Source organism: Bubalus bubalis, chromosome 24, assembly GCF_019923935.1.
Source record: "Bubalus bubalis isolate 160015118507 breed Murrah chromosome 24, NDDB_SH_1, whole genome shotgun sequence".
In the NCBI taxonomy this organism is placed as follows: domain Eukaryota; kingdom Metazoa; phylum Chordata; class Mammalia; order Artiodactyla; family Bovidae; genus Bubalus; species Bubalus bubalis.
This window is the reverse complement of record NC_059180.1, coordinates 41571832-41597710: the sequence shown is the minus strand read 5'-3', so window position 1 is coordinate 41597710 and position 25879 is coordinate 41571832. Positions and strand designations below refer to the sequence as shown.

Below are 25879 nucleotides of genomic sequence, written 5' to 3'. Positions count from 1 at the left end.
TAGCACAAGAAACACTTACCAAATATAAGGTTATATCTTCCGCATATACAGGAGAATGAGGTCGTTATGTACAATAAGAAAATGATTTTAGGGGTTGGTTGGTTTTGTTTTCCTCTGTCCCCCTAATTTTTCCTCCTACAGTCGTTGGAAATATCACAGCTTCAGTTGCATTAATACTTTGGACAAATGGACAGCTGCCCCTCCCCACTGGGAGCTGTGGGGAGAAGGGGCTGAAGAAACTGGCTCCTGACCTTCTCAGCCCTGGAGCCTCTGGCCAGCACTCCAGGGGCAGGGAAATCTTTGGGCTGTTGAACTGTCTCTCTTCAACAGCATCTCTCGCTCGCTCTTTCTCTTTCTCTCTCTCTCTCTCTGTCACTCTCTGGCTCTCTGGAAACTGGCTACTCTCTTCCAACCAGATTGGGGGGGGGGGGTGTCCCAAGATAGGGTGTGGGTGCTCAAGGTTGGGATGGAAAGGGGTCCCAGCCCCCTCCTCAGCAATCGCCAAGATGGGCCAGCACCCCAGGACTTCCAGATGTGTTGGGACTAGACAGAACACGATGCGCCCACATGGGCAGGTAGAAGTCTGGGAAGCTGGGGAGAGGGAGGCTGTGGCTAGAAAGGAGCCCTCCCTTTGGGTGTTGAGGGGGAGCTGGTCACTGGAAGATTGGTCACTGGCTAGGGCCCCCTTTCCCAGCTTCCACCTGGTGGAGACCTGCCCAGGATGAAGTGTTGCGCTGAGGGGCCTGGGCCCAGCTGGCTACAGGGGTTGCAGGGCAGGGTCCACTCAGGACTGCTCCCAAGGCCTGCAGGCCCTAATGGTCGCTCCAGCTGCAGGCTTCTCAAGGTAGCTATGCCACCCCTGAGTTGAGGTGGACTGGGGCCAGCTGGGCTAATGTTGATTATGCCAAGGTCACTGTCAGCCCAGTGGCCCCTCTCCTAATCCAGTTCTGCCCTAGCCTGGCCAGGGTCCGAGGACCTTAGGTCTGTGGGTGGGGTGGGGCGAGCCGGGCCTCTCTCACACAGCGGCAAGGAAGAGGGGAGGTCGCTGAGGGTCAGGCTGGCATGAGCGGGGGAAGGGCGGGCGGGACTTGGGCTCCTGGGCGGGCCATGGCTTTGGCGGCGGCCTGTTTCCCCTCGCACCCCTCGGAGGGCTCCAGGCGCGGTGCAGTGGAAGATGCGGGAAGCCCTGGGGGCTCTTCCGGGCCCCTGTGTCCTAGGGGACCCAGCTCCCCTCAATCCCCCTGGGCCCTGCCCGGGGTGGGGAGACAGAGCGGGGTGTGGCGGAGAAGGCGGTAGGGGCGGCCGTCTGGCGAGCTCAAAGCGCCCCCAGGACCGAGCCCCAGCGCTCCGCCTCCGGCGGGCGGGCGAATGATGGAGGCGACTGTGGCGTGGCGAAGGGCGGGCGTGCAGTTGCGGGCGCGAGGGGCATGCACAAATTCCCCGAGCGTGCGTGCGTGCGTGCGCGGGGCTGGCCCGCCCGCCGCCCTCCTTGCTCGGGGCGGGGCGGGGAGGAGAGCGAGGGGCCGAGGGCCGGGAGGCCCCGACTACTCGACGACGAGGCAGCGGGGCAGGTGCTGCGAGAAGTACTTGAAGAGCTCGGGGGTGGCTCCGGGGCAGTTGGTCAGCTCCAGCTCCTCCAGGTCCTGCAGCTGCACCAGGCCCGACAGCCCGGTGGCGGTCAGCAGCGGGCAGCCTGCGGAGGGGCGGGGCTTAGTGGGCGTGACCAGGGCGGGGCCCGGACCAGGCGAGACTCCGCCTCTGGCCGGGTGGGGCCTGGGCCGCCGTGAGTCAACACCAGGCGTGGGTCTGCACTAGGGTCCCGGCAGTGCTGGCGGAGTCGGCCTAGGTGGGGATGAGTGGCCACTGCCCAGGAGGGCGGCACAGGGTCTCACCTGCCAGAGACAAGAGACGCAGACTCCTCATGGCCAGGAGGTGCTTCAGCCCGAAGTCCTGCACCTGGGCGGGAGAGCGGGGCGTGTTAGCTATTTCCGTTCCGCCTCGAGGGAGCCCCACTCCTAGCGTCAGGCCGTAGGGGGGAGGGGGGTAGGTTCTCAGGTCCCCAGGGAGTTGCTGAGGGCCCTGGGAACTCCGTGCGCGCCGCTTGGGTGTGAAGGGATCCCAGACTTCCTTACAGGATCTGAGTGGGCTTCCTTACAGGTCAGCGGCATATCTGGGTGGGGGCTTTCCCCGCGCCCCCCACCTCCCCCGCTACTCCCTAGTCTCTGGAGGCATGGAGGGCTGATACCTGGCAGCACCATCGCAGGTAGAGGCTGCGGAGGGACGACATGGTGGACAAATAGCTGAGGCCAGTGTCCGTGATGCGTACACACCTGTGGTCGCAACAGAAGGGGTTGCCCACCTTCAAAACACCTGTCCCCGCCCCTCAGCTCTGGCCCCTTCCTCCTTTTCCGCCCCAGACGCCCAGAGCTGAGCTACCTTCCTGCCCCACAGTGCCGCGCCCCACCTAGCCTCTGCCCCCAACTGGCCGCTAGGTCATATTCCCTGGGAGGGCGGTGGGGGGTGGCGGGCACTGCTCAGCCCCACCCCCGTGTTATGGTCCACACTAGGCTAGCCTCTTATGAGGGCCCCGCCCCCCTCGCTGCAGCCCTCCTCTAACTACAGGTTTGTCCACTAGGCTCCCTTCTTAGAGGTCCAGCAGCCTCGCCTGGCTCTGCCCTCCGTGGCCTAGGGGTGGGGCCGTGCACACCTGTCCAGCACGAGCTCCTCCAGGCGATGCAGGTCGCAGGCCACATACTCGAGCGCCATGTCAGTGATGCGCGGGCACCAGGAGAGGTCGAGGCTACGGAGCTTCCGCAGGTTCTCGGCCACAAGCTCCACGCCGTCGTCCGTGACCTTGGAGCAGCCAGAGAGGCTGAGCGCGGTGAGGTTGGGCAGGCTATGCACCACGTTGACCACGCCGTGGTTGGTGATCTCCCAGCAGGAGAGCAGGCGCAGTGTATGCGTGCTGTGGCCCTGGCGCGCTGTGAAGTAGGCCAGGGCTGTGTCCGTCACGTGGTAGGCCTGCAAGCTCAGCTCGGCCAGGTTGGGCAGCAGCTGCGAGATGGCCGCGATGGCGTCGTCGGCCACGTTGATGCAGTCGCTCACGCTCAGCGAGGTGATCCGTGCGCTCAGGCTGGACCACAGCCCAGCCTCGGTGAAGTCGTTGCAACCTGACAGCTCCAGGCGTACCACGCCCTGCATCTGCTCCAGCATCACCTGTGGACAGGTGCTGGGTCAGGAGGGGGTCAGGAGGCCTCCATGGGGCTCAAGCCTACCGTGCTTTCCCAAGCATGAGACTCCCCACAGGCATGGTGGGCTGATAGCAGACAGGGTGGAAGGAGCCTGCCGAGGGGCAGGAAGCTGTGCTCTTGAGGGTGCAGACAGTGTAAACATCCATCAAGCTGGACTCGGCCAAGTGCACTCTACAGTGTGTTCGTTACATGTAAACAACCTTCTAAGAGAGGAGGCAGGGCACAGGGGATCTGGGAGTCCGGGGCCAGGCCCCAGCAGGTGCTCAGAGCCCTTGGTGTTAATGATGTGATGATTAGAGTCCCCTTCCTGGGGAAGGGGCCACCTCCACAGCTGCTCCTCTGACCTTTGCCCCTGCTTCTCCCACCTCCTCCAGCATCCTCAGCATGCAGGGTCTCACATTTGTCTGCTTTGCTGTTGCATGCATGAGTGCTAAGTCAGTTGAGTTGTGTCCAACTCTGCAACCTCTGTCCATGGGATTCTCCAGGCAAGAATACTAGAATGGGTTGCCATATCCTCCTCCAGGGGATCTTCCCAACCCAGGGACTGAAGCTGTCTCCTCCATTGGCAGGTGGGTTCTTTAGCACTAGCGCCACCTGGGAAGCCCCTGCTTTGCTGTTACTGTCCTGAAATCCTTAGTTATCTTTGAGCAAAGGACCCAAATTTTCATTTTGAACTAGATCCCCCAAACTAAGTAGCCAGCCCTGCTCCCCCCACCCCACAGCCACACTCCTCAGGGCACCAGCCCCACCCTCAGCCACTTTGCTGCTTGTGTGTGAAAGCTTCTTCCTCACCGCCCCACCCCTACAACACACATGTGCTGAGTGGCTGCTGCCTGGCCCAGCCCCCAACCCTTGCTCCTCTGGGCCCGTGGCAGTGCGCACCTCCAGGCCGGCGTCAGTGATGGTGGAGCGCTTGAGGCTCATGGCCTTGACACCCTTCTTGGAGAGCGCGTAGTTGTCGATGAACTCACAGATGTCCAAGTCAGAGACGCCGACCAGGCAGAAACCCTCAAAGCCACGTGCTGCGAAGCCCTGCAGGTTCACGAACTCCTTCTCACCTCCAGGCAGCACTGTGTAGAGCTCCTTGGCGTGCAGCACAGGCGTGAGGCCCGCCCAGAACTTGGGCTGGTAGAGCACACGCCTCCAGGCCTTGCACACCTGTGCCAGCACACACTTCTCGCAGGCCGAGAAGTACCAGAAGAGGCCATTGAGGATCTTCTCATCTGTGGCCAGGGGCGGTCGCTCTGCTGGGGGCCCGGGCACTGGGGCTAAGGCTGGTCCACCAAGGGGGAGCCCTGCCTGGGGGCACAGGCCCCCGGCCAGAGCAGCCCGGGGCGGCGGGGCAGCCAGGCTGGGTGGTGGGAGGGTGGGTGGGGGTGGCTGGCAAGGGCGGTTCTTGGCAGCTGGCGTGCCCTTGGTGATGCTGGCTGCACCCAGGCCATTGGGCTGGCCCGGCAGTTTCACCAGGCCATTGCGAGGCAAGCATGGAGGCTTGGGGTCGCCGTCGACACCCGGGCTCGACATCTTCCTCGCTCGGGCTGCAGACAGGGTCCAGGAGACGGCAGTGAGTCCTGTGCGGGAGGACTAGGCTCCGCCGCACCCCCCCGCGTCCCCTCCCAGGCCATTCCCAGAAACGCCCAACAGAAAGGGTCTGAGTGTAAGCCCTGACTCCCTGACTGAGCAGGTGCAGGAAGGCAGGGCTGGTCACAACTACAACACTCCTGAGCACCTACTGTATGCACTGAGCTCAACCTCCACCCACCACAGAGCTTTTTGACCCCCAGGTTCTGTGGACAGAACAGAGGTGGAGGGACACTCGCTGGTGACCGTCCCCTTCACCTCTGCTGCCCACCATCGGCACCTGCCAGGCCTCTCTCTGCCAGGCAGGGCTGGGGAACTGAGGGTTTGGGGCATTCTCTAGCCACTCCTCTATGTCACGCCTGTGTAGCTCTCTGGAGTGGTTTAAGTGCTCCATCTGAGGCGCATGCACTGAGAATCTCTGTGGCTGCAGGAGGTTCTATGGCTCAGAACATACCCAGAGAAAGAGCAAGTGTCTTCCCAGGGTGCTCATGGTGATACCAGCACAATGAGCCCTGCACATATATTGTTTCCTTAATCTCCCACTCAACCCACGGAGGACAATGCTTTGATGATTGTACCCATTGTACAGATGAGGAAACCATAGCTTGAGGGAGCATGAATTGCTTGCCTGAGGTCACAGCAAGTGGTGGAGCCAAGACACAAACACAGAACTGGCTGCAAAAGGCTATGTGTAGGGATCTTCCCACAGGGTGGGACTGAGACCATCCCCCGTTCCCCTGCTCAGGCCTCCAAGGCTGTGAATGGGTGGCAGAGGGCACAGGATGCAGATGACCCCAGAGAGAAGAGGCAGTGAGTCCCTCACAGGGCTACCATCTGCCTCTCATTCCAGATCTCCTGCCTGTCCCCACCTCTGACACTCAGCTTGGAGGTGGGTACCCCGTGGCTCACCCCAAATTGCTGTGTGGCCTTGGGGAGCCATTTCCCTGCTCCAAGCCTCACTTTCCTCACTTCAAAGCCTGGGGGTGACGATATGCCCCATGGAACAGCATGAGAAGAGGACCAAGGGCATGGCTCAGAGTGAGCTTGCTGGCCGGAGGGGGAGAGGAACCAGTGGTCCTTCACTGCCCTGCCCTTCCCAGAGTCACACCTCCACTGGTTCCCAAGCCCTGAACAGGACTACACTTGCCGGCATTCCACATCTGGGGAGGGTGCATCCTGGGCTGGGCCCAAGGGTCTAACTAGGACACGTGGCCCTCATGGCTGCCAGCCCAGCTTTGAATCCAAAGGCCTTCGTGCCCTGATAGTCATGAACATTCAGGCTGCCAGTCTACACCCCAAGAGGAGACCCCCACACCTTGGCTGCCCGTTCACTGCAGGCCATGACCAGGTAGTTGCATTCCTCACCTGGGCTGATACACGACATCCCTAACAGCACGTGCCGAGTGCCCACCGGGTTAGTAGTGTATGTCAGCCTCACAACTGCCCGGCTGGGGGGCACAGGAGGAAGCACTGCTGTGAGCACCGTTTTCAGACCAGGAACATGAGGCTCCCAGGAGTTACAGTTGCCCACAGTGGCAGGGGTGGCCAGACCCCTTAATGCCAGTACATAGGAGGGGCCATCCTGGGACAACAGCGCCGCATGGAGGGACAGTATGAAGCCTACAAGTGCCCCCCACCCCCCACCCCCATCCTGGGGCCAGAAGGGAGAGCATCCTGGCAATTCCCTCGTGCGGGCTGTGCTGGTTAGAGGGGCAGCCCCTGTCTGAATACCTTCCGCGTCCCTAGAGCAGGGCGCGCCCGGCGGCGGCAGCACCATGGACAGCGCCCCCGCAGCAGCCTCGTGCGGGCTCCGGGGCCGGGCCGGGCCGCGCCACCACGGACAGCGGCAGCGCGCGGCGGGGAGGCTACGGCCCGGCAAACTCAGCTCGGCTGGGAGGGGCCCGGGAGGCTTGCGGGGGGAGGGGGGAGAAGACGCCCGCCCAGCTAAGATCCGGAGGAGGAGGCGGCGGAGGCGGCACCAAGGGAGAAATAACTCAAGAGCAGTGCCGATTTAGGTTGAAAATTCTCCCAGCCATGGGTGCGCACGTGGAGCCTGAGTCGAGGGGATCACGTGTATGCCCCGGGCATCCGCGGGGCTCCCTTCCGTCCCCCACAGCAGCTCACATTTGCATACACCCACAATCCCATCCCCACCCCCCAGACCTCTGGGTGGAGCCCATCCACGGAAAAGAGCTTACAGCAGCTTGCAGGGAGTGTCCGAGACCTGGCCGCCCCTCTTTCCACAGCCCCTGGCCGGCCTGTCGGTTAGCCTCCCCACCCACTACGTTCTGGGTTTGAGCCTCCTTCCCACAGAGCAGGCCTGCTGCTCCCCGGCCGTGTCCACGGTCTTGCGCTCCAGCTGCTCCTCACCCTCCAAGCCTCGTTGACTTAGTCTGAGCCCTAGATCTTCAGCTCGAAACTGGAAACAGCCACACCTTAGCGCAGGGGTCAGGGCTTTGGGACAATGCTCAAATCAGAAATGGGTCTTCCTGCCGGTGAGGCAAGAGGCCCCTGGGGGGCTGGGACAAGGGCCCCTCAGCCTGGTTCTGACCCTCTGACCCAGAAGACAGGTTGCAGAGTCTCTACCTTCTTGGCACCTGCCCCCGCTGCACCTAGTGTGTCCAGGAGGACCCGCCTGGTCTTCCTGTCAGGACGGGGCAGGGGCAGCCAGTCCCCTGGGGACTACTCCCCTTTAGGGAGCAGCACCAGCAGCTAACGTGCAGGGAAAGAGGCTTTTAAAATAAGACAGTCAGGCTTGCACTATTCTCAGCCTCAGCCCCTGGTGTGCTGTGTCTCCATGAGGAGTGGGATTCTGGGGGAGGGCTTCTCCTATGATGGCTGCAGGGGCTCCAGGCTCCTGGTTCACCACAGGAGGAGTGAGGTAGTCACTAATTTAGCTTCTTGTCTTCACCAGCCTGAGCCAGAGGTGAATCAAGGAGAGCAAACCAGGCCTCTGCTTCCCCAGAAGACTCACGGGAACCGTGGGGGCCAGAGGGCACCTGGGGAGCACTGTGAGTCCTGCAAGGACTCCAGACCTTGGTGGCTTCCAGGTCTGGAGATGGCCATGCTGGGGTTTCCTGAGGAGCTGCCTCTTCTACAGATGGAGTCACTGGGCCCTGAGACCCAGCAAGTCCACCTAAGAGCCTCACTTCCAGCCCCTTTCCAGACCTGACCCTACAGTTCAGTGAGACCTGCTGTCCTGTACTCTCCTCCCCCTCTGCCCAGGCACATGCTGGTCCCCTGCTTGCTCAGGAGGCCTCCAGGATCCTTAACCCCGCAAGCTCCTCCTGTTCTATCCTTTGGTGTGAGCACTGCCCTGCCTCTCCCCGTGGGACCCCTGGCCTGAAAGCATCTCCAGATGTCCGCCATGACGTGGACTGTCATCACTGTCTACCTGTCTGTCTCTCCTGAGGACAGACAGCATGCTGGCTGGGTGGCTGAGTGAATGAAGAATGCCAGCCCAATGATCAGGGTCATGTAGAAAGGGGTGCAGCTTCCCCGGAGGTGGGACGGAGGGCAGTTGACAGAAGGGCTCAACTGTGGCTCAGCTCTTCAGTCCAGGTTGTGACAGAGGCCGGTGTCCATGAGGGAGGGAAAGAGTGATGCCAGGGTCTCTGAGAAGGTTCCCAAGACCCTGGAGCTTGGGGCGGGCTGTACCTTTACTCAGACCTTTGGGAAGGGGACGGCTTGTGTCTTCTTTTTGGCCAAGTCCCCGCCTTGAGGGCTGCAGGGTTGAGGGTGCTGGCTGCCTGTTCCCAATGGTCTGGCCGGACCAGGGGGAAGGGGACAGGAAGCATTAGAAGGGAGGGAAGCTTCCGAGCGCCATGTCCTCCCACTGCACTGCTGATCTCAGCCCATCACACACAAGCCAGGACAGCAAGGTTCAGAGTGCATTTTCAGAAGTTGCACAAATCTAGGATTTGACCCCAAGTCCTCCAGCTGATCTACTCCCAAGACTCAGGCCAGGCATGGCTGTCCAGAGTGCAACCCTGCGCCCCACCACCACCACCACCCCCACCCCCGCCCACTGCTGCTGCCTCCTTTTTTCTGCTCTGTTCTGGTTCAGTCCCTATGCTCTCCCAACCTGGAGCCCTGGGCCGGGGTCTCTCCCAGTGTACCCCCTGTCACGCCCCTGCTCTCCTTCCAGAAGCTGTAAGCTGCGTGTTGACCACTGAGACACTCATCTTTGGGACTGCTCATACCCACCCATCATGGTCCTCAGCTCAGAGGTCTCTTCACTCACCCCTGATACCCCATCTAATACAACAGAACCTGCACTGATCAGTTCCCCCTGCCGGCTGAGGGCCATCGAGCTAGACAGGGCATGGGTAGCTCACATCAGGTCAACCTGCAGCAGTGGCCCAGGGACTGGGGTGACGACCAGGGTAGCTTGGGGTTGGGGACACGGCGCGGGCTGACAAATTCCGTGACAAGCTCTGTGACTCAGGCACACGCACATCCCTACCACGTTGCACACGTCCTAGCAGCAGCGCTCCCCTCCCGCCCCCAGCTCAGAGATGCTTGGGGGTGAGGGCTGCCCCACCCGGGCGCCCAGGGCTCTGGAAAGGCAGCACGTGGGCCTCAAGAGAGAGCCGAGTTGGCGCTCCAGCAGAGCATGTCCTGTGGCCAAGCTCAGGGCAGCTCAGCCACGTGGGACCGGGCGCCTCTGGGAGTACGTGCCAGGCTCCAGGCCTCTCTGCTCTGAAGGGTCCATGCCCTCCAGGGCCTGGTGCATCCAGTGCCTCAAACACTGCCCAGGGGAGGCCAAGCCTACCCACTGCAGTGGGTCTGACTGAGGCTCCCCCGGGCCACTGGGAGGGGAGGTTCTGGGCCACCCGCTTCGCTGCCACCTCCGCTCGTCCCTCAAGCCAGCCCTCAGACACAGTAGCAGCTCCCACGTGTGATGAGACGGGGGCTGCAGACACCTCACAGCGCCAGCCCAGGAACCCTTTCCCCAGCCTCCAGGTGAGGTCTCCCTGGTCCCCGCAGCGCAGCCCTTCTTGAGGCTGGGCCCAGCTGGCCTGAATGTCCGGGTGCTCCAACCTACAACTACTTGTTCCCTTCTCACTAGTGGGCGACAGGACTTGTGTGAGTGCCCCAAAAGTGGGTGTGAGCTGGAGGGTGGCATCGGCCCCGTGAATCCCCGCAGCGTCAGAGATGCCCGTAGGCCTGGCCCACAGCAAGGGGAGGCAGAGGCCCCCCAGGCCCCCGGTGAGGGGGAGCCAGGCCACAGAGGGAGCAGGCACCCGGCTAGATGAGTCCTGGGGTGCCCTGGGGCCTGCACAGCCTCCCCGCTCTGCCTGTGTCTGGGACTGGGCCTTGAATCCCCCTCCTCCCCAGACAGCCTCGGCCAGCCCCAGAGCCGCCTCCTGTGGAGCCAGTGGGTCGCCCTGGGGGGCCCGAAACCTCTCAGGCTCCCAACCCGCCCAGGCCTCCTGCCCCAAGGCTGCCGTCCAGCATCCTTTGAAGGCATCTGTGGGAAGAAAGGGGCCCAGGCTCTGCCTGGCGCCAGGGGGGCCTGGGCTGACCCTGGTCCGTGGGCCCTGTCCATGGAGGGAAAGCCTCCCGTGCAGAGGCTGGGAGGGGTGGAGGAGCAGCCGCCAGGCTGCAGGCTCCTGGAGGTTCCAACAGCCAGGCCTTCTCTCCTTCTCAGGTCATGGGTGGGGGACTCCTCGACCCACTCAACCCCCCAGAAGGACAGACCCTCCCCCAGCAAGTTTCAGGGTACCCAGCTCTGCTTCTGGGGCCCTCCAGCCTTGGCCAGTGCCCGGCCCCTCCTCCAGAGCACACGTGGCCAGCGCCCTCCCTTCCCCTCGACCTCCCACTGTGGCAGCTCCATGCAGGGCCGGGCTCAGGTGTCCAGGGGCAGGTCAGAGACTGGGCCTCGCGTTCACAAGCTCCTCCTGGAGTGTAACTGTATCTAACACCTGTCTCCAGGCATAGGGGCTCATGGTGCTGGGGTGAGGAGTCCTGAGTGCTGTGGGGTCCAGGAGCTCACCCAGGCAGCCCAGCTGGGGGCCTGTAATTCGGGGTCCATGGGGGAACAGCACGGTGGCACCGACCCACAGCCTTGGTCCAGTTGCCATGGGGATCGGGCCTCAACCAGGCAGCCACTGGGGTGAAGGGCTGGGGGAAGGTCTGGCAGGGCTGGAGGCCCAGCTGCAGCCGCCAGGGAAGGGGCTGCGGTTACGTAAGCCCTCGGGGGGGCAGCGGCGGCGCTGTCCCAAGACCCCTCCCAGCCTCCTGCTCATTGTGGCCTCCGCGGTGTTGTGGCCTGCCCCCTCCCCAGTGTTGTGGCCTGCCCCCTCCCCGCCTTGTAGCCTGGCCCGGCACACACACCTTACCTCGGCCCGGGCTCCTGGCTCATGCCACGCTGTCCACCGGGCGTCCTCCCGTCATGGGGAGCCCGGCATGGGCACCGGCGAGGCAGGGAGGCGACCGAGGTGCTGGCCTGGCAGGCAGGGCCCGGCCGCGCCCCGCGCCCCGCGTCCGGCCTGGCCGGGCCCCTCCGCTGCCCCCCGAGAGGAGCTCCCCGGTGGGAGAGGATCGGCCGCCCCGAGCCTCCCACCGGGGAGGCTATGGCTGTGCCCAGATAAATAAGGCCGCTTTGCAGGGAGTCGGGCGGGCGCCTCCTCCCTCCCCTCGCCCTCCTCCCCGCGCTCCTCCTCCGCCCTCCTCCCCGCGCTCCTCCGCGGCCGCCGGCGGCGCCGCGCGCGCCCCCAGCCCGGCCTTACGCGCCGCTCCCTCGCGCGCTCCCGGCGCCGGTAGCCAATCCGGGCTGGCGAGCCCGGGCGGGGGTGCTGAGGATGCCGAGCCCCGCCCCGCCCCGCCGCGCCCTCCCGCGCGCACAGCGCGCTCCCGCCGCGACGCCCACGGCCACGCGCCGGCCCGGCACGCGCCCCCGCTCCCCCTTGCCACGGGCGCCCGCACAATAACAAACCCGGCGCGCGCGGGGCGGGGAGCGGAGAGGAGGGCCGGCGAGGGCAGGAGGGAGGCCGAAGGAAGGTCCAGGCCCGCGAACGGAGAGCCAGGCTAGAGCGAGCCCTGCCTCGGAGGAGTGGCGGGGACCCCGAATCCAGCGGGCCCCAGAGGATCGAGCCCTTGGGCGCCAGCGGTCCGACTCTCCCCCTTCCGGCCCCTCCTGCGGAGCGGAAGGCCGGGCCCCCTTCACCGCCCGGCCATCACATCCTCCGCGCACCTGTGGGTACCAGGCCCTGGAACCTCCCTCAGCGGGGGACACAGTTGCGCACCCGCAGAGCAGAGAAACAAGTGACCAGTAGATCATTTTGGAGAGAGACGAGCGCGATGGAGGTTCAAGAGGGACACGTGATGGAGGCCTCCGAGGGTGGTGGTGGTGGTGGGGCTCCTGCGGACAGGACACTAAACTGAGTCCCCCAAGGGAGAGAGGGCAAAGGAAGTTGTTCAGGAAGGGGTGTGCAAAGGTCCTGAGGCACGTTCCTTCTGGAATAGGCCTGGAGAGAGGGTGGGACGGGGCGGGGCGGGAGGATGCGGAAGGCTCTGTCTGGGCCCCTGGGGACGCCAGGCCTCCCAGCAGGCTCGGCGTGGAGGACCGAGGCTCATACTGCCCACCTCGGGACCTCCTGGGAGACAGCAGAGGGACCAGGTGTGGGGAGAGCAAAGCGGGGTCTTTGCACCAGGGAAAGAGCCTCAGGGCAGAGAGGCAGCCCCCTGAGAGCCTTAATAGAAAATGAAACCAGCTGTTGTCAGCAACATTTTGACAGGAAGCAGACCCAGGGGGACTGGTGTGAGGCGGGGCAGCGGGAGGGGGCAGGCTGGCCCTCCGCGCTGGCCTGGGCGGTGCCGGCAGCTGTGTGGGTGCTGGCGGGGTGAGGACACCTCTGTGTGTGGTGGAGACTGGTGCCCCCATCCTGCTGACCCTGACCAAAGGAGGAGGACTGGTGGGGTGGGTGGGGGTGCGTGAGACCTGAGGTGACTGGGGAGTGCTGTCTGACCCAGCCTGTCACCTCCACGTGGGCTCAGCCCAGGTGGGCAGAGGGCAGTGGGGCAGCCCAGACCCCGACCCGGTGTGCACACTGCCCTGACTGAGAGGCAGGGCTTCACTTTGCACTTTGCGGGCCTCTCGTCCCTCAGCAGGTGCCAGGGCCCAGGCAGAGAGCAGGCTGTGCCAACACCTGGGACTCCTCTCACCTGGGGCTCCCCTCACTTGGAGCACCCCTCCCCTGGAGCTCCCCTCCCCGGGGCTCCCCTTCCCTGGGTCTCCCCTCCCCTGGAGCTCCCCTCACCTGGGGCTCCCCTCACTTGGAGCACCCCTCCCCTGGAGCTCCCCTCACCTGGGGCTCCCCTCCCCTGGAGCTCCCCTCACCTGGAGCACCCCTCACCTGGGGCTCTCCTCACCTGGAGCTCCCCTCACCTGGGGCTCCCCTCACTTGGAGCACCCCTCCCCTGGAGCTCCCCTCCCCTGGAGCTTCCCTCACCCAGAGTGCCTCTCACCTGGAGCATCCCTCACCTGGGGCTCCCCTCACCTGGAGCTCCCCTCCCCTGGAGCTCCCATCACCTAGGGCTCCCCTCCCCTGGAGCTCCCCTCACCTGGGACACCCCTCACCTAATCACCACATCACCTAAAACACCCCTGCACTCACTTGGGGCACCCCTCACCTGGAGCTCCCCTCGTCTTGATGCCTGGGCACAGAGAGTCTCCCTAGCCCAGGCAGCTGGGGGTCTCCAGCTCTGGAGCATGAGGGGGTGAGGACGAAAGGCCTTTGGCACACTGTGCCCTGAGAGGGAGCCGCAGACACATCGGGGAGCGGAGGAGCTGCTTACCTCAGGGCTCTGCAGGCCCGACCTCCTCACGGGGAAGGAACGGCCTTTCCTTGGGGTGAAGTGTGTGCTCAGGGATCACAAACCTGGGCTCAGGTCCGCCCTCCCGGGGTGGGGCCTCAGACAAGCAGGTCCCCTCTTGGAAAGTGAGTCTGGGGCCCAAGGGGTCGCCCTGGATATCCTGGTGTAGCGCGGGTCGGGACAGTCCCATGCTCCCCAGAGGTCAGGCTGCCCTGGACCCACAGGGAGGATGGACACTGTGCTCCCACTGCCCCTGCTCCCCACCCAGAGGCAGGGGCCCCTCTGAGAGGGCCTGTGGGGGGGACAACGTGGCGTGGGGAGGCCACAGGTGTGTTTGGCGGTCCTCAGCACTCTGAAGCCCAATGGGAGCCCAGGGAAGTGAGAACCTCACAGCGTGGGGCGGCCCTGGCAGCTGTGGGAGGTGGCGGGCGGTGGGTGCAGGCCTCTGCTGCCTCCAGCTTTTGCTCCCTGCCTTCCCTCCTCCTGGGACCCAGGCCCGACTCACCAAGGCAGGGGAGGGGGTGCGGGGGGTGGAGTGGCCAGGGCTGAGTATGACTCAGGGCCCAGCTGTCACCAAGCAACCCTGTTGCCTAGCAATGGCGGTTTCCCAGTAACGTTGTCTCCTAGCAATGGGATATTTTCCCGGGCCCTGGCTGGAGCCTGGCGGTTATTTTTAGCTCAGCTGCAAATCAATCTGCAGCTGCATTTTTGGCTCCTGAAGATGCAAGGTGTATGTGGGGCGGCGGGAGGGAGGCAGTGGACTTCTCGTCAAGGGAGGAAAATTGCCATGTGTCCTAAGGTACAGGCTCATAGGTGGGCCAGGCCAGAGTCCACCTGGGAGCAGGGTGGGGGCTGTGCAGGTGAAGGGGAACCAGAGGTTGTTTAGGCTTCCCGCGAGAGCTGACAGATGTGACTGGCTCCCTGAAGGGGTTTCTGGGAGGGCTGGTCCCTCCAGCACCCTGGGGCTCCCTAGGTCAGGCTGGCCAGGAGCCTTCCAGGCCAGTGTTGATGGTGGGCACCCCTGGAGTGTGCCACTGGGTGGCAGCTTCCTGGCACCACGTGGCTCTCAGTTGTGGGAACCATCTTGGTGTCTCCAGCCCCCAGCCCCTCCAAGGGTGACGGCGCCCTGCCCCAGGTCAGCTGGAGCACACCTTCAGGAGGTCCTGGCTGCGGGGGTCTGGATGCCCACAGGCTCAGCTGGCCTCTGCTCAGCCCACGTCTCTCCCTCTCCTCGATTTTGCTGAAACGGGAGCCCAAATGAGACGTCTCGGCAGCTGGGGGAACTTGACCCCTCTGGGATTTCCCACCATTTCCTCAGGAGCTCGGCTAGCTGACCCCTTGAAGCCAGTTCCCGCCTCCCACTGGCCAGCTTCCTGTTCCTGGTTTGCCCTGGGCGCCAACCAGACCTGGGCCATTGTTCCTATCCGTCCATGCCCACTGACTCTGCGTGGGCTTTGTGTGGCTCCCACAGGCCCTGGACGGCCCAGCCCCACCCCGATCTTGCGTGCTCCTCACCTGTGCCCTGCACCCTGCGGGGCTGCCCCCTTGCCAGAGGGCATGGCCCACCTGAGACTGCTCCTGGTTCCACCATCTGCTCATCCCCAGCCAGGACCTGGGCTTTGAGTGGGAAGTGGAGAAAGGCCCATTTTGGAGGGTCAGAGCACTGCAGGGTCTGGAGCTAGGGGGACACGCAAAAGCCTCCAATGGAACACAGCGTTGGGGGAGTTACCTGAGATTTGGGGTGTCATTCGTCCGTCCACACACTCACTCTCTGGGTGTTTACCGAGCACGTCTTTTTCTGCACCCACAGCCTTCTGGGCTTCTTGATGTGGGCAGCAGACCTCTGATGGCTAACCGCACTGGGTGCTTCAGAGAAGCACCCCTCACAGGCTGCAGGGCCAGGAGCTGTGAGCAGAGGCAGCCTGCGGGGTCTTCTTCCGCAGGTGACAGTGCCACCACCCAGCCCTTGGAGAACCAGCTAGGCAGGAGGAAGGGGAAGCCTGCTATCGGGGGGGGCCACCTCAGGGCCAGGCTTGTGCCCTTGCCAGACCAGGTCACTCTTTAGGAACCCCTCCCAGGAACCCAGGGACACTGTCCCATTCTCAGAGGGTGGGAGGGGGCCGACGGGGAGGGTGGGGAGCCAGGGCCCCTAGCCGGCGGAAGGAGGGTCTGAAGCAAATCCCCACACTGACACTGGAGGGCGCCTGAAGCCCGCTGTCAGCTTCGCCAGCCTGGGCAAGGGCGGTCCAGGGCCCTGGGAGTCCCTCCAGAACTGAACCTAGGTCTCAGCAAAGGCGACCGACCGGGATTCCCGCTCCCTTTCTCCCACTGGAGACTTCTTTGCCTTCTATGTGCTCAGTGCCACACCCTGTGCTCAGCTCAGTTCAGTCGCTCAGTCCTGTCCGACTCCCTGCAACCCCATGGACTGCAGCACACCAGGCTTCCCTGTCCATCACCAACTCCCAGAGTTTACTCAAACTCATGTCCATCGAGTTGGTGATGCCATCCAACCATCTCATCCTCTGTCGTCCCCTTCTCCTCCTGCCCTCAATCTTTCCCAACATCAGGGTCTTTTCCAATGAGTCATCTTTTCGCATCAGATGGCCAAAGTATTGGAGTTTCAGCTTCAGCATCAGCCCTTCCAGTGAATATTCAGGACTGATCTCCTTTAGGATGGACTGGTTGGATCCGCTTGCAGTCCAAGGGACTCTCAAGAGTCTTCAACACTACAGTTCAAAAGCATCAATTCTTCTGCGCTCAGCTTCCTTTATAGTCCAACTCTCACATCCATGCATGACTACTGGAAAAACCATAGCCCTGACTAGACGGACCTTTGATGGCAAAGTAATATGTCCACTTTTTAATTCCAAGGAGCTTTTTTTCCCAAGGAGCAAGCGTCGTTTAATTTCATGGCTGCAGTCACCATCTACAGTGATTTTGAAGCCCAAGAAAATAAAATAAAGTCTGTCACTGTTTCCATTGTTTCCCCATCTATTTGCCATGAAGTGATGGGACCGGATGCCATGATCTTAGTTTTTTGAATGTTGAGCTTTAAGCCAACTTTTTCACTCTCCTCTTTCACTTTCACCAAGAGACCCTTTATTTCTTCTTCACTTTCTGCCATAAGGGTGGTATCATCTGTGTATCTGAGGTTATTGATATTTCTCCCAGCAATCTTGATTCCACCTTGTGCTTCATCCAGCCTGGCATTTCCCATGATGTACTCTGCATATAAGTTAAATAAGCAGGGTGACAATATACAGCCTTGACATGCTCCTTTCCCAATTTGGAACCAGTCTGTTGTTCCATGTCCAGTTCTGTTGTTTCTTGACCTGCATACAGATTTCTCAGGAGGCAAGTAAGATGGTCTGGTGTTCCCATCTCTTTAAGAATTTTCCGGTTTGTTGTGATCCACACAGTCAAAGGCTTTGACATAGTCCATGAATGCTGGCAATTTGATCTCTGGTTCCTCTGCCTTTTCTAAATCCAGTCTGAACATCTGGAAGCTCATAGTTACGTATTGTTGAAGCCTGGCTTGGAGAATTTTGAGCATTACTTTACTAGCGTGTGAGATAAGTGCAGTTGTGTGGTAGTTTGAGCATTCTTTGGCATTGCCCTTCTTTGGGACTGGAATGAAAACTGACCTTTTCCAGTCCTGTGGCCACTGCTGAGTTTTCCAAACTTGCTGGGATATTGAGTGCAGCACTTTCACAGCATCATCTTTTAGGATTTAAAATAGCTCAACTGGAATTCCATCACCTCCACTAGCTTTGTTCGTAGTGATGCTTCTTAATGCCCACTTGACTTTACATTCCAGGATGTCTGGCTCTAGGTCAGTGATCACACCATCGTGGTTATCTGGGTCATGAAAATCTTTTTTGCCCTGTGCGCCCCTTTCTAAATTCGTAGTTGGGTAAAATACACATAAAGCTTAGCATCTTCAGCATTTCCAAGTGCACTGGGGCGTCGAGTGTGTGTGTCAAGCCACTGTCACCACCATCGCCCCCAGAACACTCTATTCCTCCCAGATGAACACCCTGTCCCCATTAAGCACCAGTCCCCCATTGCCTTGCCCCAAGCAACCTCCATTCTACTTTTTCACTATGAATTTGACTGTTTTAGGTACTTCATGTGAGTAGACTCATATTTTGTGACTGGCTTACTTCACTGAGAGGCTTCCCAGGTGGTGCGAGTGGTAAAGAACCCACCACCTGCCAGTTCAGGAGACATAAGAGACTTGGGTTCCATCCCTGGGTCGAGAAGCTTCCCTGGAGGAGGGTGTGGCAATCCATCCCAGTATTCTTGCCTGGAGAATCCCATGGACAGAGGAGCCTTGTGGGCTACAGTCCATGGGGTCACAAAGAGTCGGACATGAGTGACTAACACTTTTACTTTCCAACCCGCCTTGCCTAGAGCCAGGGGCAACTGAGCCCTTGAGCCCTGTGTGTGCCTGGCTTTTCATTGACCTGGAAGGGCTGTGGGGCCGGAGAGGAGGCGGTGGTCTGCTCGGCCTGGCAACAGCTCCAATGCCGCCTTCCCATTGGCGCCGTCTGCCTCATCTGTCAGGGTGGACTTCTGGCCCAGGGCAGCAGGAGGCTGGGCCGGGGGGACCTTACACCCAGAGATGGCAGAGGGTCTTTGTCAGCCAAAGCTCTCAGGGACCCCAAGCGGTCCAGTACTGAGGCTGCAGTCCTGGGTTTGGGCCTAAGGCCTCTGTAATCCGACCCCGGCGTTTCACCAGGCTCTTTGGGGCCTGTCTGCTGGGTCCACACCGTCAGGCCTTTGCCAAGGTTGTCTGCCCCTCCCTTTTGTCTGGCCGTCTCTGCAATCCCCAGCTGATCACCACCCCGCCTCTCCTCCTGCGCTGGCCTCCACAGTGACACTGGCTGCGAGTTTCCTCTAAAAGAGTGCCCGGCTCTAGCTTGCCCGACCTACCAGGGCCTGACTCCGGGGGCTAGGGCTGTTCTTGCTCCTGCTGCTTCACCGAGCCTGAGCCCGCATCGCGGGGTTACCCACCTGGATGTGGGGAGTCACCAGGGCCAGGCTGGGGAGAGATGGGGGCCGCAGGCCCAGGTACCACTCTTAGAGAGAGCCCCCCAGATGAAGCCCCCCTACCCCAGATGTTCCAGTGGGCACCACTGCCGCCGAAGGCCTGGAGGACAGGGGCCGTGCAGGGCGAGGCTGAAGGCGGGCGGGGAGCAGGGGGACCTTGAGGAGGTGACGCAGAACTCCCCGTCCGCGGAGCCCCCTCCCCGGCTCCTCCCGGGCCCCTGGCGAACCGCCCACCCCGAGAGCGCCGCTGCGATTGGTGGAAAGTTCTGGGCCCGCGGCGCGATTGGCCGTCCGGCCCGCCCACTGCCTAAGCCGCTCCCAGGCTCCTACCCGGTGCGTGGCCGGCGGCGCGGGCGGTCGGGGCTGCGCGGGGGCCGGGGCCAAGGCCCCGGCTGCTCCCGCCGCGCCCCCGCGCGTCCCCCGAGCCATGCCGACCCCTGCGCTGCTCTGCGCGCTTTGCTTCTGCCTCTTGGCCGCGGCCGCTCGCGCCGGCTACTCGGAGGACCGCTGCAGCTGGAGGGGCAGGTACGAGCCCCACTGGAAGCCCCCACGGGCCAACGCCTCGGAGCTGTGTGAGCCTCTTAGGCGGGGGCTGGGAGATGTGTCGCCCGCCCTTTCGGGCGCTCCGTCCCGGCGCCGAACCCTTGCCTTTGCCACCTTCGCCTCCCAGTCTCTGAACCCCGGGCCTCAGTTTCGTTCTCCACCAAGTGGACGCGGCTCTTGGTGCTTGCGGGGACGGGGTGCAGGGGGAACGGGCTGACCGGGTGGGGACGCCGGCCGCCCGTCTCAGCGCCGCCTGTCCGTCCGCAGCGGCCTGACCCAGGAGCCCGGCAGCGTGGGACAGCTCGCCCTGGCCTGTGCGGACGGCGAGATCGAGTGGCTGTACCCGGCCGGGGCGCTGCGCCTCACCCTGGGTGGCTCCGAGCCCAGCGCGCAGCCCGGCATCGTCTGCCTGCGGCCGACGCGGCCCTTCGCAGGCGCCCAAGTCTTCGTGGAGCGGACGGGCGGCGCGCTAGAGTTGCTGCTGGCCGAGGGCCAGGGCCCGGCCGGGGCCCGGTGCGCGCGCTGGGGTCCTCGCGAGCGCCGGGCCCTCTTCCTGCAGGCCACCCCGCATCCCGACCTCAGCCGCCGCTTGGCCTCCTTCCGCTTCCAGCTGCGGGAGGACGGGCGTCCGGAGCTGCCCCCGCAGGCCCGCAGCCTTGGAGCAGATGGTGAGTGCGGGTCTGGGTGGAGACCTGACTGTCCTCCCCGCCGCACCGGGGGAGAAACGGAGGCGGCCTGTCACAGGCAGGGCAGGTGGGGAGGGGCGGGGGGCAGAATCCTGGAGACCAGGCAGGGGCCTGGAGACCAGGCAGGGCCACCCGGTCCTGAAGGGCTGGGGAGGGGATGACGGCCAAAGCTGTCCAGGGCTCCCTGGCCCAGCGGTGACCTCCCTCCCCTCCCCTAGCCCAGTATAACAGAAGTCCACTGTGAGCCTGTCACCATGGAGACGCAGCCCCGCCTCCCCGCAGGGCCCCAGGCCCAGCTCTTTGCTCTCAGGGAGGTCGGAGCCTGACCCCACGGGGGATGACGGTGGTGTCTGCTCTGTCCCCTGACCCCCGAACCCATCATAACCTCCTGCCCCGTGGGCTGGGCTGGTGTCTTTGGGCCCAGGAAGCAGCTCTGGGAGACAGGGAGTTACTGCCTGCTGGTACTGCATGGGAGATGGGCGGGCACCTGGCCCTGCAGCTCCAGGCCTGTGGGCCCTGTGCCTGCGTGCTGGCCCATGGCTGTGTGTGCATCACACACGCACGAACCTTTAGTGTTACAAGTGCAGGGTGTCTTCAGAGTGTGCACACAAGTTATCTGAGACCACAGGTGCCATCAGGCCCTGAGGGGGGTCTGGGAGCTTGCCCTCGCCGTGGACACAGGAGTGTCCAGCTCGGGGAGGGCTCAGGGCTCCACTCCTGCCCTGCCCTGCATGTCAGCTGCCTGCAGACCCTGCAGTGATGCCGAGCTCCTCCTGGCTGTGTGCACCAGTGACTTTGGTGAGTGCCCCGCTGTGGGGCGGGTGGTGGGGAGGAGCCAGGGGCCTGTCTTCCCCTGAGGCCACTGGCCAACACGTGTCCCCACAGTGATCTACGGAACCATCCTCGGGGTCGCCCACGACGCAGAGCTACAGGAGTCTGTCATCACTGTGGCAACTGCCCGCGTCCTCCGCCAGACGCTGCCGGTTTTCCGGGTGGGGGGCCCTGGGGGCCAGAGGCAGGCCTCCATTCGCACCCCACTGCACTGCGGCGTGCGCCCCGGCCCTGGCACCTTCCTCTTCATGGGCTGGAACCGCTTTGGTGAGGCCTGGCTGGGCTGCGCTCCCCGCCTCCAGGAATTCAGCCGTGCCTACGCGGCTGCCCACGCTGACCACCTGCACCCCTGCGAGGTGGTGCTGGACTGACAGGCCTGGGAGCAGGGTGCTGGGGAGGGTGGGGGGTGGCCTGCAGATGGAATTACAGCGTCACCTGCTTTTGAGGTAACAGCGATGACCAATAAGAGCGCTGAATGGATGAGCCAGTGTGCATATGGTCCCCAGTGTGGCCGCCTCACTCCGTTCTCTCCTCCCACAGCCTCGGGATACACAGCTCCTGCTTCAGAGAGCCCAAGACCGCGGCCACACAGCCCATGCCCGGGCGAGGGGCTGCTGCTGGGGGTGCACACAGGGACCCCCTCTCATGTGACCCTCGGTCTGCTGCCCCAATGCCAGGTGCTTCTACCACCAGAGTGGGAATGAAAAGGGGCCATAACCCCCAAGGTCTCAGGTGGGCAGGCAGGCAACCCCACTTCCCACCCTGAGGGAAAGGGCTGCGGTTTGGCAACCTGCCAACTTCCCCAAGTGGTGTGCCGCAAGCCCAGCGGTCACCCTGGCCCCACCCCACCCATGGGGAAGAATGGGCCTCTGTCCCCAGGCCCCTCTGATGTGTTTCCCCCACAGCTGTGGGGTCTCTCCTGCAGGGGTCCTATTTGTTGCCCATTTCCAGTGGGTGGGGGTACACAATGGGGTCTCTTAAGGACCATTTCCACCACCTCTCCCCAGTGGCCTAATTGTCGTTGCCTTGGACCACGCGCTCTGGACCACGCTGAAGGCCCTGAGGCTGAAAGGCCCCAGTGCCAGGCGGGGGGTAGGGGAAAGAGAAGGGGGTGGGGGGCTGTGCATGGGGGACTTCGGAAGCTAGAACGAGCTGGCTCTGCTGACCCAGTCCCATAGCTCATATCTGGGGAGATTCCTGGGCTGAGCCCCAGAAACAACTTTCCTTGCAGTCCTCACTGGAGAAGCAGCCCTGCCATCCTGCCGGCAGGAAGGGAGCAAGGTTCCTCGGGGCGCCTGCTGCCAGACTCAGCTGGTGTAGGTGCCTCGTGTGGCCACGCCCTGTGCAGACAGTGCGACACTCCAGTGGCTGCTCTGGAGTTTCCGTGGGGCAGACTGTCTAAGGCTACAGTGCCGGGGGGACATACTTCTTCACTCGGATGGGCCACTTGCTGAGGGGACTGCTGAGAACTGTGAGGGGGAGTACAGTCACCCTGGAGGGCAAGAGCCCCTGGGTTCCTCCCACCTCTGCTGTTCTTAAGGCTCCTTGTGGAGCTTCTTGCTCCCCCAGACTCAGACTGGCAACCCCAGATTGCTCGGGGCTCAGGCCCCAGACCTCCTCTCCGAGTACATCCCGAGCGAGGCCAGCCTCCTGCCTTTAAATACCACCAACATGCTGATCACCCCACATTTGGATCTCCCATGGACCTCTCTCCTCGACCAGACCCTTGTATACTTGTCCCCCCCCCCAACCCCAACAGGGAGTATCTCAGTAAAGACCAAAGGAGAAGGAGGGGGGGGTGTGGTCTCCTGCCCCCTCCTCCTCTCTGTCTGCAGAGGCCCTGGCCAAGGAGGGCTTCCCCTCCAGACCTGAGGGGTGCCTTACCCTTGGCTCTTGGCATGATGCTCTGGCCAGCTCTCCTCTTCTTTGGAGAGAGGCCTACAGCCACACCCAGTGGTCACTGTGGATTGCCTCTGGGACCATCTGTCATAAAAATGTAGGGCAGCTGCCTTGGGGTGGGCCCTCGGCTGGACACTGGCCTCTACCCACCTGCCCCAGGAAGTGCCTCTGATGAAGCATCTCTGATGCACACATCCTCCTCCAGAGAAAGTGTGAGCTTTGCAACCAGTTCAGGAGGAGCAGAAAGAGCAGGAGTGGGTGTGGCAACAGGACCAAAGGAGCCCCAGGGTGCTCTGGGAGGCACCAGGAAGGCTTGGGCCAGGAGCTTCATGCCTGCTCTCCAGGAAGTGGCCAAAGGGAAAAGTGTGGGTGAGCATGTGGGCTGGGGCTATGGGAGCAGATGCCTTTGGGGCACCACTGGGTGCGTGTACTTACAGAGTTGTGCACCGGTGCCCAAAGGTGAGGAGCAGATGCAGGTGTGAAAGTGAAGGACTTGTGAATATGCTCAGGGGGGAGTCTGGGTAGGCGCTGTCATTCACTTGACCAGCTTTTATTGAGTTTCTTCTAGGTGTCAGGTGCTGTGCCAGGCACCAGGAATAATTTGAGGAACTAAAGAGGCAAGAATGGGATGCTGTATAAGCCCAGTGCACGTCGCCCTTTCTGGAGAGGGGCAGTGGGAGCCAGGAAGGAGGCACGAGATTTTGGGTTGGAGGTGGGAGCAGCCCTCCTCCTCTTCAGTACTCAGGTCTCGGGAGCAGGGCACAAGGACACCTGTCTTCCACGCTGGTGGCAGCGGGGCCCCAGTGTGAAGCAGTCTGCACTTGGGGGGGGGGTTGCGGGCGGACAGTGGTATCCGGCAGGTCCACGTTGCCTGAAGCAGCGTCCGTCCCCGCTGGGCCTACTGACGGGCCATGGATGGAGGAGGAGCCTGTGTGCAGACAAGTTTCTACCACTCAAGGCCTTCTGGCCTCAGGAGGGGGTCCTGGCTCTGTCCTGCCAGTTCCCTCTCCCGTTCCCAAGTTCTGCCAGGGCACTTCTGGGAGCTCCATCTTTCTTTGTGTGTGTGATGCTTCCTGGAGAAGGGAGGTGGTCTCCCCAGTTCCTGGGGCTCTTCCTCCCACCCCCATGGCTGGGCCAGCTGCCAGAGGGTCCGGCCCCTCGCATTCGCCTCCCCTCCCGTCGCGCTGAGACAGCCATCTGTCTTCTCCGTTCTGCTGAATTCTCCTTGTCAACCCCCTCGCCGGCCCCTCAGCGGAGACCAACCCCCGGCCCCCGCCCCTGCAGAACCCGGCGTTTCCCGCGCACCCGGGCTCTTTGCCTTCAGCCGTGGGAGGGCCCGGGCCCCCCCGAGACTGCTCCTGGGCTCGGCGGGCGATCGGGGTGTGCTGGTCGCCGCCTCAGCCGCGCGAGCCCTTCCCAGGCCGCACGGGCCTCCGCCGCCAGTCCCCGGGGCCCGGCACTGCCTCCCGCGGGCGGCCCCCGCTCTGGGACGCGCGGCACTGGGGTCTGCAGCAACAGTCCGCGACTGAGGGACGCGCGCTATGCGCCGCGTGCTGTGCGGCCAGAACCCCTGAGCGTCGCCCCGGAACCCGCGACACGGGCCCGGGACCCGGGGGAAGCGGGACGCGACAGGACCGGCCACTTCCGGCGTCTCAGAGCGGCCATCGCCCCGCCCCTTCCGGCGTCGGCGACTCGGGTCGGGAGGGCGGGGAGCAGGAGGGAGCTGCGCGGTGCAGGCCGAGGGCGGCGGGGCGGGGCGGTCTCTGGCCCGGGCTGGCGTGTGAGGCTCTTGGGCCTGAGCCGGGGAGGGTCCCTGCGGCGGGACGCCCCTAAGCCAGTGCCCCGCAGCCATGGAGCAGGACGACCCGGCCGAGGCGCTGACGGAGCTGCGCGAGCGGCGGCCGGGCCCGTTGGAGCTGCTGCAGGTGGCGGCGGGCTCGGGCCTGGCGGTCTACGCCGTGTGGGCGCTGCTGCTGCAGCCCGGCTTCCGCCGCGTGCCGCTGCGCCTGCAGGTGCGGGGCCGGGGTGCGGCGGGCCTGCGCCGGCCGGGTGGGCTGGGCTGGGGCGGGTCGCTGAGCGCAGGTGTGAGGCGGAGGGTGCTGCTGCGCCGGGCCGGCGGGGCTGTGGGGTGGAGCTCGCTTCAAGTGGGACCTGACAGCCCTCGCCCAGAGAGGAGGCCTGGGAGGCGGGCCCCACCCTCACAGCCCCGTCTTCCGCGTCCAGGTGCCGTATGTCGGCGCGAGTGCCAGGCAGGTGGAGCACGTGTTGTCGTTGCTGCGAGGCCGTCCTGGGAAGACAGTGGACCTGGGCTCTGGGGACGGCAGGATTGTAAGGACTGTGTGTGTTGGGGACATCTTTGCTATAACCTTTTCTGTGAGCGCGCCTCCGCGTCTCTTGGTCCTGACTCTCTGGGCCTACAGGTGCTGGCTGCCCACAGGTGCGGCCTCCGCCCCGCTGTGGGCTACGAGCTGAACCCCTGGCTGGTGGGACTGGCGCGGCTGCGTGCCTGGAGGGCAGGTTGTGCTGGCAGTGTCCGCTACCACCGTGAGGACCTCTGGAAGGTAACCCAGGGAGCCCTGGATCCCCTCAGACCCCAGGCCTGATCTCCACGCTTCCAGTTCTGGCATGGCCGCTCTGCTGACAGCGCCGGGTGCCTCTTACCACCTGGCAGGCTGGGGCTGGGCCTTGGAAGCTGTGGTGACTCCATGCCCACCAAACCTCTTTCCCAGCTGGGGTGACTTCCTTTTCCTGCAGGTGAGCCTGAGGGACTGCCACAATGTGTCTGTGTTCCTGGCTCCTAGTGTGGTAGGTCTGGGGTTTGATGACTCCATGGGACGCCCAGGCCATCCCCAGTGTAGGCACTGGACCTGGAGGAGCTGTTAGGGGGAGCCATGTCCCCCTGGCCCACGCCACCCTCCCCTCTCTCCCACAGCTCCCATTGCTGGAGGACAAGCTGCAGGCAGAGTTGCCTGCAGGAGCCCGCGTGGTGTCTGGGCGCTTCCCCCTCCCTACCTGGCAGCCTGTGGCTGTGGTAGGTGAGGGCCTGGACCGAGTCTGGGCCTATGACATCCATAGAGGTGGGCCCGCTGGGCAGGCTGTGCCAGGGCCCAGTTCTGCCTCCATACTTGGAACCCCCAATTCTCAGAATGGCTGACTGCACGCAATAAAGACTCTGGGCTCCACCTTGATTCTTTTTTTTTTTAATATTTATTTGGT

General features: G+C 63.3%; 3 protein-coding genes across 6 annotated transcripts; 2 read left to right on the top strand and 1 right to left on the bottom strand.

Annotated features, from left to right (window-relative positions):
- Nucleotides 1–439: 439 nt before the first annotated feature.
- FBXL16 (F-box and leucine rich repeat protein 16) lies at nucleotides 440–11549 on the bottom strand. Its single transcript, XM_006049912.4, has 6 exons — nucleotides 11177–11549; nucleotides 4134–4789; nucleotides 2708–3216; nucleotides 2246–2330; nucleotides 1893–1956; nucleotides 440–1693 (listed from the first exon to the last, which is right to left on the bottom strand). Exons 2-6 carry the CDS (start codon nucleotides 4773–4775, stop codon nucleotides 1545–1547), a joined length of 1449 nt encoding a protein of 482 aa, XP_006049974.1. The 5' UTR covers nucleotides 4776–4789; nucleotides 11177–11549; the 3' UTR covers nucleotides 440–1544.
- Nucleotides 11550–19016: 7467 nt separating this feature from the next.
- METRN (meteorin, glial cell differentiation regulator) lies at nucleotides 19017–21244 on the top strand. Its single transcript, XM_006049911.3, has 4 exons — nucleotides 19017–19229; nucleotides 19515–19915; nucleotides 20672–20731; nucleotides 20819–21244. Exons 1-4 carry the CDS (start codon nucleotides 19132–19134, stop codon nucleotides 21133–21135), a joined length of 876 nt encoding a protein of 291 aa, XP_006049973.2. The 5' UTR covers nucleotides 19017–19131; the 3' UTR covers nucleotides 21136–21244.
- A 3131-nt stretch (nucleotides 21245–24375) lies between these two features.
- On the top strand, nucleotides 24376–25851 carry ANTKMT (adenine nucleotide translocase lysine methyltransferase). 4 transcript variants are annotated; one of them, XM_025274825.2, is made up of 5 exons: nucleotides 24376–24675; nucleotides 24887–24991; nucleotides 25084–25224; nucleotides 25418–25468; nucleotides 25596–25851. In XM_025274825.2, exons 1-5 carry the CDS (start codon nucleotides 24514–24516, stop codon nucleotides 25815–25817), a joined length of 681 nt encoding a protein of 226 aa, XP_025130610.1. In that variant the 5' UTR covers nucleotides 24376–24513; the 3' UTR covers nucleotides 25818–25851. The 4 variants fall into 4 exon arrangements, with proteins under 4 accessions (XP_025130610.1, XP_044791891.1, XP_025130611.1 ...); XM_044935956.1 differs by having other exon boundaries at nucleotides 24887–25000; XM_025274826.2 differs by lacking the exon at nucleotides 25418–25468.
- Nucleotides 25852–25879: the final 28 nt, after the last annotated feature.

Coding starts and splice junctions, on each gene's coding strand:
- METRN (XM_006049911.3), top strand. CDS start 19,132: ATGCCGACCCCTGCGCTGCTCTGCGCGCTTTGCTTCTGCCTCTTGGCC. Junction 19,230..19,514: donor CGCTGCAGCTGGAGGGGCAG/GTACGAGCCCCA, acceptor GTCCGTCCGCAG/CGGCCTGACCCAGGAGCCCG. Junction 20,732..20,818: donor TGTGTGCACCAGTGACTTTG/GTGAGTGCCCCG, acceptor GTGTCCCCACAG/TGATCTACGGAACCATCCTC.
- FBXL16 (XM_006049912.4), bottom strand. CDS start 4,775: ATGTCGAGCCCGGGTGTCGACGGCGACCCCAAGCCTCCATGCTTGCCT. Junction 1,957..2,245: donor ACCTGCGATGGTGCTGCCAG/GTATCAGCCCTC, acceptor TCTCCCGCCCAG/GTGCAGGACTTCGGGCTGAA. Junction 1,694..1,892: donor GCGTCTCTTGTCTCTGGCAG/GTGAGACCCTGT, acceptor GCCCCTCCGCAG/GCTGCCCGCTGCTGACCGCC.
- ANTKMT (XM_044935956.1), top strand. CDS start 24,514: ATGGAGCAGGACGACCCGGCCGAGGCGCTGACGGAGCTGCGCGAGCGG. Junction 25,001..25,083: donor ACGGCAGGATTGTAAGGACT/GTGTGTGTTGGG, acceptor CTGGGCCTACAG/GTGCTGGCTGCCCACAGGTG. Junction 25,469..25,595: donor TGTTCCTGGCTCCTAGTGTG/GTAGGTCTGGGG, acceptor TCTCTCCCACAG/CTCCCATTGCTGGAGGACAA.